General features: G+C 37.9%; 1 protein-coding gene across 5 annotated transcripts in view; it reads left to right on the top strand.

The window, feature by feature from the left end:
• AHI1 (Abelson helper integration site 1) overlaps nucleotides 1-11,372 on the top strand; it is a 208,109-nt gene extending 196,737 nt beyond the window's left edge. For 4 of the 5 annotated variants that reach the window (XM_030316404.1, XM_030316401.1, XM_030316402.1 and 1 more), the window contains 2 exons: nucleotides 4,390-4,492; nucleotides 9,098-11,372. In XM_030316404.1, the coding sequence (XP_030172264.1) occupies nucleotides 4,390-4,492; nucleotides 9,098-9,100 (106 nt within the window). In that variant the 3' untranslated portion in view covers nucleotides 9,101-11,372. The remainder of the gene's footprint in view (nucleotides 1-4,389; nucleotides 4,493-9,097) is intronic. The other variant, XM_030316406.1, reaches the window with a different exon arrangement.
• The last annotated feature ends 970 nt before the right edge of the window (nucleotides 11,373-12,342 follow it).

Here is a 12,342-nt window from a genome sequence, read left to right as displayed (position 1 = left end):
TCAGTATTTTTTAATTCCTTTGTGTAGATCCGTATTTTCACCTGGTACTGTTTTCCTTTACACCCAGAGGACTCCCTTCAACATCTCTTGTAATGTTGGTTAGCTAAAAATGAGTGCCTTTACTTTTCACATGTCTGAAAAGGACTAGTTCATCTTTTATTTTGAAAGCTGTTTTCATTTGGCATACAATTCTGTGTTGAAAGATCGGCACTTTTTTTCTGGTACTTTAAAAATACTGCTCCATTGGAGCCAAACCATAAGCGACTCTTAAAAACTGAGAATAAACTGAGGGTTGATGGTGGGTGGGACGGAGGGGAAAGTGGGTGATAGGCATTGAGGAGGGCACCTGTTGGGATGAGCACTGGGTGTTGTATGGAAACCAATTTGACAATAAATTTCATATCAAAAGAAAAAAAAATCAGCTCCATTGCCTTCTCATCTGGCAGTTTTTTCCAACAGGAAATAGACTCATGCTTCTCTGTGTTCCTCCATACAGAGCGTGGTTTCCCATATGTTGGCTACTTGTGAGATTTCTCTCTATCACTGGTTTTGAGCAATTTGATTATGATGTGCCTTGTAATTTTCTTTACGTTTCTTGTGCTGGAGGTTAGTTGGATCGTTTAGGTTTATGTTTTCATCAAATTTGGAACATTTGGGCCATTTTTTCTTCTTAGTTTTGTTTTTGTTGTTTCCTGCCTCCATCTGTTTCTCTCATCTTTGAGGATTCCAATTACACATACATTAGGCCACATGAAGGTGTCCCGTGCTCCCTGATGCCTTTTTTTTAGTTGTTTTTTTTTTTTCAATGTGTTTCACCTTTTCTATTGCTGTGGCTTCTATTTAATTCTATTAATAGTTTCTGTTGCTGCGTCTTCAAGTTATCTGATCTTTTCTCTGCCGTGTCTCATCTGACTTTAATCCCTTCCAGTATATTTCTCACCTCAGGCCTTTTAGTTTTCATCTCTAGAAATTCACAGTGGGTCTTACAGATATCATCCTTGGGTCTACTTAACCTTTTGAGCAAGTGGAATATAGTTATAATAACTGTTTTGATGTTTTTTCTAACATTGTTTTAATGAGAATTCTAACATCTGAGTCAGTTCTAAGTTTCAGTTTTTTGATAGTCATCATGGGTTGTATTTTTCTATTTCTTTGCCCACCCCCCAATACACTTTTATTGGATGCCACACATTGAAATCTTTACCTTTTGGTTACTAGATATTTCTGTATTTCTATAAATATTCTTAAGCTCTGTTCTAGAATATAGTTAAGCTACTTCAGAACAGTTTGATCTTCTCGGGTCTTGCTTGTAAGGTTTGTTAGGGGGGACCAGAGCCATTCATTATTCCTCAGCATGGACACAAATCCCTCTGGGTACTCTGTGCAGCCCCTTCTGAGTTGTGAGGTCTTCCAGCCTGGCTGGTAGGCACAGGCACTGTTCTGGCCTCAGGAAATGTCCTCAGATGTATGAGTTCACCAGCTCTTCTGAATACTTGAAGGGAACCCTTTGCAGATGTTCACATTCTCTCACTGTGAGGCTTTCTCCTCTCTGACACTCTGTGAACTCTAGCCATCTCCGTCTCCTCAGGCCCTCAGCTGTCAGGGAATCCACCAGGACTCATGCACGCCTCATCTCCCTGTGCCATAGCCTGGAAACTCAAGGCGGTGAGCTGGGTGACCATAGGGCTCATCTCATTTGTTCTCTGTCTCTTGGGTATCAGTGTCCTTTGTTGCCAGTGAGTCATTGTCTTGAAAACTATTGTTTCATATATTTTATACAGTTTATTGTGGGGTTTTTTGGTGGTGGTGGTTTTAGGCAAGCAGTATATCCAGTCCCTGCCTCCCCATCTTGGCTGCAAACAAAAGTCCAGATGTTGTATCCATTTTCAAGGTAATTTTCTGTTACATTGTATATAGATTATGAGAGAAAAAGTGAAGAGGATCACACAGTCTGATTTTCCTACAGTGGTCAGTAAAAGCCAAAGATATAAGATAGTATGTAAGTCCTAAAGACCATATTGAGGCAGGGTGAAAAAAAAGAGAAGGACCTAGAAATCAGGACATCGGGAGCTAAAGTGTGAAAGTGCCTGGGGTACCCTGAGGCCAGGAGATACTCTGTGGCCAGAGCAGAGGTCAAAAACTAGGGCCTGCCAGCAAGATGCAGTCCTAGTATCTTTGGTTGCATCCACTGTGTATGTGTATGTATGTGTGTGTAATTTTCAGTGGCTAAATGCAAAAAAAAAAAAAAAATTCACATAAATGCAGACTTTGTACTTCTCTTGAAATTAATCTGATGTTCTGGACCACAGTTCCATGAGCTGAGCTGAGGAAGCGGATTGCCTCTCCTGTGTGGGTCATCCACTCTCCAGTTCGCCAGTTTACTGTATTACCCCTAGCTTGCTTCTCTCATTCACCGCATTACCCACTGTAGCCTCCACAGACACCTGAGTTTCTACTTTAATGCCCAAGAATAGGTTCCCTGGAGAGAGATTGCAAAAATTATCAGTGCTTACAGACTGGGTCGCTTAAGCAACAAATTTTTTTTTCACAGTACTAGAGGCTGGAAGTTCAAAATCAAGGTTGCAGCGGGGTCAATTTTTGGTGAAACCTCTCTTCCCAGCTTGCAGGTGGCCACCTTCTTGCTGTGTCTTTACATGGCCTTTCCTCTATGCATGTGTTGGAAAGAGCTCTGTGGTGTCTCTTCCTCTTCTAATAAGGACTACCAATTCTGGTCTGTAGATTAGAGTCTCACCCTTATGACCTCATTGAATCTTAATTAACCTCCTTAAAGGTCCTTGCTTCCATTTTGGAATTAGGACTTCAGCCTGTGATTTTTTTTTTAATTTTTCTAATGTTTATTTATATTTGAGACAGAGCGTGAGCAGGGGAGGGGCAGAGAGAAAGGAAGACACAGAATCTGAAGCAGGCTTCAGGCTCTGAACTGTCAGCACAGAGCCCGACATGGGGCTCAAACTCACAAACTGTGAGATCATGACCTGAGCCAGAGTTGGACATTTAACCCACTAAGCCACCCGGGCACCCCTTCAGCCTGTGATTTTGAGAGAACATGGTTTAGTTTGTAGTAATCTCTATTCAATCCTATTTATTTACTTGATTTTGAAATTCTTGCATCTGGATCAAACTCTTCCACCATTCCCAGACATGGTAGAAAGGAGACACTGTCTTTCACTTTTTAAATTTCCCTTTTTTCATTGTTTTTGTATTTTCTTTTCTCCTAACACTATTTACACTACTGTGCACTCATTCACAAAATATTTGTTTTATATTTTACTGTTGAACCATTTGAAAAGCTGCATTCCACATCCCACAGATCAGAATATCACAGTGTTGGTTTTTTTGCTTGTTTGTTTGTTTGTTTGTTTGTTTCAGTGTAGTTGACACGCAGTGCTTCATTAGTTCCAGGTGTACAACTTAGTGATTCAGGAAGTCTTTTCATTATACTGTGCTTACCACAAGGGAGCTCCCATCTCTCGCCACACAACACTATTATAGTCTCATTGACTGTATTCCCTGTGCTGTACCCTTTATTCTCCTGACTCTTCATTCCATAACTGGAAACCTGGATCTCCCACTCCCCTTCACCATTTTGCCCATCCCCCACTCCCATCCACTCTGTCAACCATCAGTTCTCTGTATTTGTAGGTCTGATTCAGCTTTTTGTTTGTTTATTCACTTGTTTGGTTTTTTTATATTCCACATGTAAGTGAAATCATCTGTCTTTGTCTGACTTATTTTAATTAGCATAATACCCTCTAGGTCCATCCATGTTGTCACAAATAAAAATACCATGTTCTTTTTTATTGCTGAATAATGTTCCATTGGGTAGATACACTACATCCTCTTTATCCATTCATCTGTCAGTGGACACTTGGGTGGCTTCAATATCTTGGCTATTGTAAATAATGTAAATAAGAGGTATATATCTCTTCAAATTAATGTTTTTGCTTTCTTTGGGTAAATTCCCAGTAGTGGAATTCTTGGATCATATCACAGCTTTCTTATGCATAAATTTCCTTCACCCCTTTCTTTGTCATTAAGGAATCTCATGTTATTTTTACACATACACACATGTTTTTTCCATCTAGTTTGATAAGAAAATATTCTGGCTTTTCCTGGGCATCTAATATTTTTCTAAGAGAAGTTAAATTTATTTTATTCTGTCCCTTCATCATAATAGAGAAGGAACCCTACCAGCTAAAGATTCATGTCTCTACATTATTTTGAGCATCTCCCTAATGTTTTTCTCTCAGATCCATCCATTGATCTCCCCTTTCTGTTCCCACTGCTACTGCCCTAGATCAGAGCCTCATGTGGGCTATGGCAGCAGTCTTCTTACGGGCTCCTGTTTCTCATCTTTCCCTCCCGTAGTTCTGAAGTGGGCAAAGCGCAGAGCCGTGAGGACCGAGGACACACAATGGATATGCAGGGGAAGAAGAATGAGCAAACCAGTCAAAAGGTCACCCTAATAGAGGTAAGAGGAAAACCAGGAGAAAGTTGTAGCATGGAGTCAGCAGGGAAAGATTTAGGGAAGGCCTGGTCCGCCATCACAAATGCCAAATAAGTCATGGAGATGAAAAGTACAGGATAGGAAATAGAGTCCATAATATTGTGATACCATTTTTGGTAACAGGTGGCGACTACACTTATGATCATTGAATAACGGACAGCGTTGTTGAATCAATGTGTTGTACACCTGAAACTAATATAATATTTTCTGTTAATTATACTGCTATTAAAAATAAATAAACAATGACGAATGCCAAAGGGAGGAGAAGTAAAATAAGGACTTAAAAGTGCCCTTTCAGGATTTCCTGTCAAGAGGCCATTTATGACCTCCAAGAAGATAGTTTTGATGAGAGTCCTTGAATCAGACCGTCTCCAGTGCAGAGGGAAAAAATAATCAGAAGAGACTGCTTTTCCAAGAAGCTGTACTTCAAAGGAAAGAAAAGGCTGGGCAATAACCAGTAGAAAACACGGGATTTAGAGATCTTTGTAGAGAGGGGAATGAGGAGAAGAGTTACAAACTGAAAGGAAAGAGCCCCAGGGGAGGAGCCATTCAAGATAAAGGACAGGTGAATAATCCCTGGAGACCAGAGGAAATACACAGATTAGAATTTGAAACAAGGCAGGGTCACTTTTGTACTGAGATAGGCCAGTGAGACAAGTGTGTTTGAATGATGGTGTTTTCTTGTGGGGGATGGAATGTAGGAAGGTCAGGAAGACCTTTCTGAAGAAGAGGCCTCTGTTTTCTCGGTTAGGCAGTGGTGACATTTGTCTGCTAAACGTGAAATGTGTCCACTTTTGTGAAGTTGTCACTTAAAGGAAACCAGATTCAGAATTTTCATAAGTATTTTTAGATTTTAATTATAAAAAACTTAAATCTCCTTATACCAAAAGCATATAGATGAGTAGTTATACAATCATGGGTTAAGAAATGACTTTTTATCCTTGATAACAGAATCAGAAAACATTTTAAAACAAATTTTAATAATAAGAACTTCAAAATGATTTAAAGCAAAATCTAGAAACATATAATAACCCAGGATGAGGAAGAACTTCACAAGATATGTGACAGATAAAGAATTAATACCCTTAACATATTTTTAAAAAACTCTTAAAAATCAACAAAGAAAAGAAAAATTGGCAAAGGGCCTTCAGAGGACCTTCTTAAAGAAAATGAATATATGAAAAGTGTCTACCTTCCAGTGATCAAATAACAAAAATTAGTAAATGATACAGTATTTTTCCCCTCACAAAATGGCAACAAGTTTCAAACTTATAAAACCGATGGGTGCACTGAGTTTCCTCATACACTGCTGGTAATTGTATAAGATTCATCCATTCCCTGTGGGGATAGCTTGGTGATACTTCTTTTTTTTTTTTTTTAACTTGTCAAACTGTTCATGTCCTTTGATTTGACAGTTTTAGTTCTAGGAATCTATTATAGGCAAATGGTCAAGTATACATGGGCAGAATCAGTTAAAAGGCTGTTCCTTCAAGCAGTGTTTTAAAAATAGGAAGAAAGAATTAAATTTCTATGAATATAGAGTTGATTAAATTACAAAACATTTCTATAAGGGAATACCATGTGATACTATTTGTTACATTATTGAAGTATTTTCATAGACATGGAAAGATGTTTAAGTAGAAGAAAGACGGTTATGAAGTAGTTTGTATACAACATACTCAGTTGACTCTTGAACAACGCAGGGGTTAGGAGCACCAGTCCCTGCTTTATGCAGTCGAAAATCCGTGTATAACTTTGGTTCCCCCAAACAATAACAGCCTACTGTTGACCAGAATACTGATAACATAAATAGTCACTTAACACATATTTTGTATGTTACATGTATCACATAGTGTTCTCTTACAATAAAGTAAGCTGGAGAAACAAAAACGTTACTAAGAAAATCATACAGAAGAGAAAATACATTTATATTACTGTACTAATCAATATCGTAAGTTCACATCGTGTTTACAAGATGAATCATCTGTCTGTACCTACATCATTATTGTCTTATATGATATAAAACACTGTAGGTGTAATATGTATTACTAATACTGACATCAAAAATGAAAAGGTAATGTAAAAATCCGTATTTATTTAAACGTATAACATTCATGCATTGATAACAGATGCAGCAATATGATTACTTTATGGTAGCCTAGTGTAATCATTGTAATTGCTTCACAGTCACCTGGCCTATACAGTAATAAATGAATTGTTATGGCCTACAGTACTGTAGTTCTCTTCCTTATACCAATTGGAAACACTGTTACATTTTTTTAAAAACAACTCGTGTGATGAAAGGCTGATACGCAGTTTCTCTTATTAGGAGAGAGAGAGAAGCATGCTGTACTGTAATATAATTGTTTGAAAACAGAGTTTTAAACAGGAATAAAACTCTCACATTATTAATTTTATTACATAGCACTGCCTATATAGTCTGTCCACTTCCATACAAGTGTTGCACATAATGTTCTACACAGTGAATACTTAAGCGATGATGATGATGATGATGATGATGACGACAACGACAGTTAATTAGATTTTCACGCAGGGTTAGTTGGTTAAGCGTCTGACTTCGGCTTTAGGTCATGATCTCGCAGTTTGTGAGTTCGAGCCCTGCTTTGGGCTCTGTGCTGACAGCTCGGGATGAAGAATGCTTGAGTTCGGAACCATATTACCTGGCTTCATGTCCTGTTTGGATACTTTTGCTGTACATGACTTTAGGCAAGCTTCTTTCGCTCTTTGTTCTTCAGTTTTCTCATCTGTAAGTAGGGATAATACCTACCTCAAGGATTATTATGAGGAATAAATGAGTTAAGATGCATTGCACCCCACTTAGCCTGGTTCACTTCTCTTAAAGATGTTATCTACACGGCCTGCTTCACTGTGTCTCTGGAGGGTTCCCTCTCCGGAGGGTCCTCTGGCTTCTCTGTTTACTTCTCATAGTGCCATCTCCACCTGATGAATGTCACTTGTCCTACATCCTCTGCACGTGCAGGATGCAGCCCACTCACTTCCAGCTGCTCTTCTCTCCCTTCCCTTTTCTGTTTTTCTTCTTTGTTTTTGTTACCACTTTTATAAACTCCTCCTCTGACTCTGTTTTGCCTCGTTATTCTTCTAAGATCCTTTTACCTTCCCCATGGCCCCTTGCAGATGTTTATAGGGTTTCTCAGGCCCTGGTGCCCAGCATCCATTTGAGCCTTTACTACTTTCTTTTCCATTTTTATTGGGCCCTGGGCCCTAATTTGGGACAAGTTTTGTGTGCTTCCCATGTATACACACAGGGACAGAATGAATGACACCCTTTTCTGGCCCCAAGTGAGGTTGTACCTTGGCACACCACCTCTGTACCCTTTTACACTCTACTTCAGTTGCTTTCGTGAGCCTCACTTGGAACATTTTTGGACTTGTACATTTAATGCCACCTTATCTGTGCTAGCTCTGCTGAACAGATTTGAAGTCCGGAAACGGACTGACAGAGGATTTTCTTTCCCCTCGTGTATAAATGTCTTTCATCAAAAAAAGATAGCAAAAAAGATAGTTTGTTTATTTAAGATTGAGCCTGCCCCTAAAAGCACAGATGTTGCCTAAGCCTCCTGTTGTGCTACCAGGGAAGGGGCTTAGGAAATGGTTACCCTGCCCTTTCGTGCCACGATGCCCTAGCCTCTACTTTTCCCAGGAGCGCTTGGTAGAATTGATCGCCACCTTAGCCACATTGCCATCACTCTCAGGCGGCATCTGCCTTCTGAGAGCAATCAAGCATGAAGCCCTTTCTGTTCAGAGGAAGGACAGCAACGTGTTTCTCTACTTTCAGATACTCACCACTGGCACATGAATAATTGCAGTAAAGGGTGTCCGGTTCAACACGACTAGCTTATCTCCTCCTAGTTGTTGTGTCCTTCCTGCATGTTCTCTAAGAAGGTCCTTGTTTCATCCACGTATTGGTTCTTGATTTTCATTAGTGACATAATTTGATTTATTTCAAAGCTGCATCTAAATGCGTAATTAACCATAACTACCTTTGTTAAAAATGACCCACACCATTTTTTGGTTTTATGCGAAAAATGTAATAGTTAACGCACTTTGTGGAAATAGACATAATCATTGACTAAATGAAAGAATGCTGTTTAATAAGATGGTCTATATCCTTCCCATTTACTAACCTTGGAGCATCATCCATGACATTTTTTCCTCCAATGAATGAAGAGCTTTCCGAATTCTGACTGCCTGCTCTTAATTTCTGGAAGTTACTCCAGCTTTGGAGTGCTTAGGGTCTGTATTTGAGAAGTGTATTTCTTTTTCACTTGTCAGTGCTGGAGCAGGCCTTAACGCAACCACTAACGGTGCCGAAAGTGTTAACAGTGTGTTCAAGAAGCACATTAGGAGATAGGTGATTAGTACTTTGGTCTTTCTTGGGTGTGTGTGTGTGTGTGTGTGTGTGTGTGTGTGTGTGTGTTACGCCATGTGCTTATTACCCACGTTGTTGCCAGGGCATACCGAGATGTGGTTGTGGCCAAAAGACATTGTCTAAGTTCATTTAGTACATTTTGTGTACTTTTCTCCTAGTAAAGAGTTGAAGAATGAAGAGACAACCAAATACACAGAAATGAAATGACAAGTTAAACCAAACGGAATTTCTCTTCAGAGTGAAGAACTTCCAGATACTAAGGAAGAAAGTAAGGCCCCACTACTCCTTGTCCTTATGAAAGAATCTAGAAAAATCAGAAGCGAGGTATGAGTAGAAAAGTAAATGGGGCCTTTTGACCTTAATTATTTTAAACCATTGTGATTGTTGTTGATCCAAGTATTGGTCCTTATGTGTATTAGTTATTGCATCAGAATTACATTACCACCGTTGGAAAACCAATAAAGAAAAAAACACAATTGCCACTCAGCCGAGATGAAGGAAAAGTGTTTGCACTGTCAGGATGTCCATTAAGCAGTCATTTAATATTCTTACATCTGTATTGTGATTGTATGTGTGATGTTCTGTTCAGAATATGAAATACATGCTTTTGAAATTTAACTTTATTTAAGAGGGAAGCAGCTTCAGAATGTGTATTCAAAATGGTCCTAGTAAGAAAGACATTAAAAGGGAACAAATTTGTTAGTTTTGAATGAATCATATATGTAACTTGATACATACAAACTAAAAATGGCTTTTGGCAGCAGTGTTTCAAATTACTTTTTAAAAAGAGCACTTCATATTTAAGCATATAAGTAATTTGTAGACTTAACATTGTTTAATATTTATTTTAGTCTTAACATTTATTCTTAAATTATTACATTGCATTATTTATTTCTTGAGTTCCAGAACAATGGTATCATTACCATGTGACTATATATATATATTTTTTTTTTGTGTGTGTGTGTGTGTGACTATATATTTTAAAGTCTGATGTTAGAAAAGTTCATTTCTTTGGGTTTTTTTCTTGACTCTTCTCCTTTCTCAACTATGTGATTATAAGTCTATCAATAAATATGTAATCCCACACAGGTCAAAACTAATAAAACCCAGAAAACTTATTTACCAAATTAGACAATTGATTCCATTAAAGTAAGAAGTGAGAAAAACAGTGTTGAGCACTGAGGTGTAAATTTTGCCCAGATGTATACCCAATATAAAATATCTTCTAGTAAAAATGTATGTGACTCTTATCCCTGCACATGTTGTTGAGGCATGAAAATTGGTAAACATTCCCCTGCTGTGTAGAACTTAAAAGGGGGGAGCATTTTTGAAGGTGGTGAGTGGCATCAATGCCAGCCAAAACCCTCAGCGATCAGCACAGAAGTCTGTTCGGGTGGCACAGAGCCCCCAGTGTCCTGAGTGCACACATCTGTGCCTTCACGTACAGCCCGGCCCAAGCAGCTTGAGTCACCCTTGTAGAAGCTTGTTCTTTCTGTCTTGTGAATGCACTTGGTTATTAAAAAATAAAAATATGCATCTCTGCAGTTTCAGCGCATTGTTTTGAGATGCGTACTGATTCTCTGATTTCAGTTTTAATCACAAAGAATTTCAACAAGTTGCAGAAAGATTTTAAATCAAAACAAATGAAATATGTCAAGGGAGCTAAACATCTGCTGAGATCTCAATGTTCATATGAAAAATAAAGGGTTATTTTTATATCACAACTACTGAAGACAAAAATAACAATTGAGGCAAAACCAGGAAAAGTTGGTTTTACTCAAAGCCCAATCCTTCTCTCTTTTGTCCTGTTGACAAATGAGACTCCAGTTATGTCCACAAATAGATTAATAAAACATCTTTACCATTCTCTCAAACATGAGATGGGGTGGGGGCGATCATAAAAGTGCCCTCCAAATAGAAGTCCAAATTATAGTCAAGTAAAGGAATCGGACACAAGAATCTATTTGAAGATTCTAATACTGCACATTTTCTTAGTAACAAATGAGTTTTCTTTGTTTATCTTCATTCTGAAATCATTGAATTGTGTCCCATTTTATGAAGTCTCTTTTCTCCAAACAAGTAACATTTTGACACTATCTTTCTCTAGATCTAAATAATATTTTTAAGCCATTCTTACACATTTATTTCCCAATTGATTCTACTCTATCTTGAACATTAAACTTTCTTCAATATCAAAACTATATAGTGGATAAGATTTGCAAAGCTAGTACAACAATCAAGTTTTTAAAGGTTTAAGACATGAAATATTTTACACCATGATGCAAATAAATGTTTAAAATGCACATTTTAAATGAAATCAGTGTTTTTAAGTGACTAATACTTGGTACTTTTAAAACCTTATGTAAGGCTTCTTTCCAGAAAAGCAAATACTTGACCTTCATTTTAGTTTTAAGTTACAGGGAAGTCTTATTGCAAAAAGACGTTTTCACTTTAGGAAGCTCGACAAGAGTATATCTGGGAAATAATTCACCATTTCATAGCTTTATATGACATGTCACTTTAATTGTATATTTAACTCACAAATATTTTTGAGAGAGTTCTAGGACCTTTAAATTCAAGACCTTCAACTTGTTTTTTACGGATTTTATTTTCAAACAATCTCTACATCCAACATGGGTCTCCAACTTACAACTCCAAGGTCAAGAGTCACGTGCTCTACCGACTGAGCCAGCCAGGTGCCCCAAGACTTTACACTTTTACGTGTATTTAAATGATTTCCATCGAAGAGCCGTATCTGTTAAGTAAATTATGAGAACATTTTTCAACAGTCTGACTTTTTTAAGCTATGTATTTGTTGATTTCTGCTTCATTGAACTCAGGAACAGAAAATATTCCCCAAATCTTCGCCTTATGTATATGATCTCATTTACTCTTCACATCAAACCTATGAGGTAGGTAGACTATTACCTGCCCTACAAATAAGGAAACCAAGATTTTGAAGGTTAAGTAATTTGTCCAAGTGCACATGACCAGTGACGTCACCACAAGTTGTAAATGGAGATTGCCAGACTCTACTGGGAGGTCTCTGAAGGGCTGGATCTCAGTTGCTGTATAGAGTAAATGCCAGTAAATGCTTATTGTTGGAGACTCCAGCACAAGCTAGAAGAAAGAAGCAGTTTGGATGTACCCACAACCACACTCAGACTAGAAGCATCTAATATGTCTTTAATGCAACAGACACCCAAAAAAAAAAAAATGAAATATGTCTGAGTTAACAAAAAATTTTTGAGCTGATAACTTTGTTTATCCCATAGTTATTTTGATAAATCTTTACTCCATACTACAATTCTTATATTTTCTTAAGAAAGATTCTGTGGAATCAAACTAATACATGTACAGTAAGATATTATTCAAGAAACAGAAAGCCTCCATTCCAGTCATA

The sequence above is a fragment of the Lynx canadensis genome, chromosome B2 (genome assembly GCF_007474595.2).
Source record: "Lynx canadensis isolate LIC74 chromosome B2, mLynCan4.pri.v2, whole genome shotgun sequence".
NCBI lineage: Eukaryota > Metazoa > Chordata > Mammalia > Carnivora > Felidae > Lynx > Lynx canadensis.
Note: the sequence above shows the minus strand (reverse complement) of the source record. Positions and strands in the feature narration are given on the sequence as shown.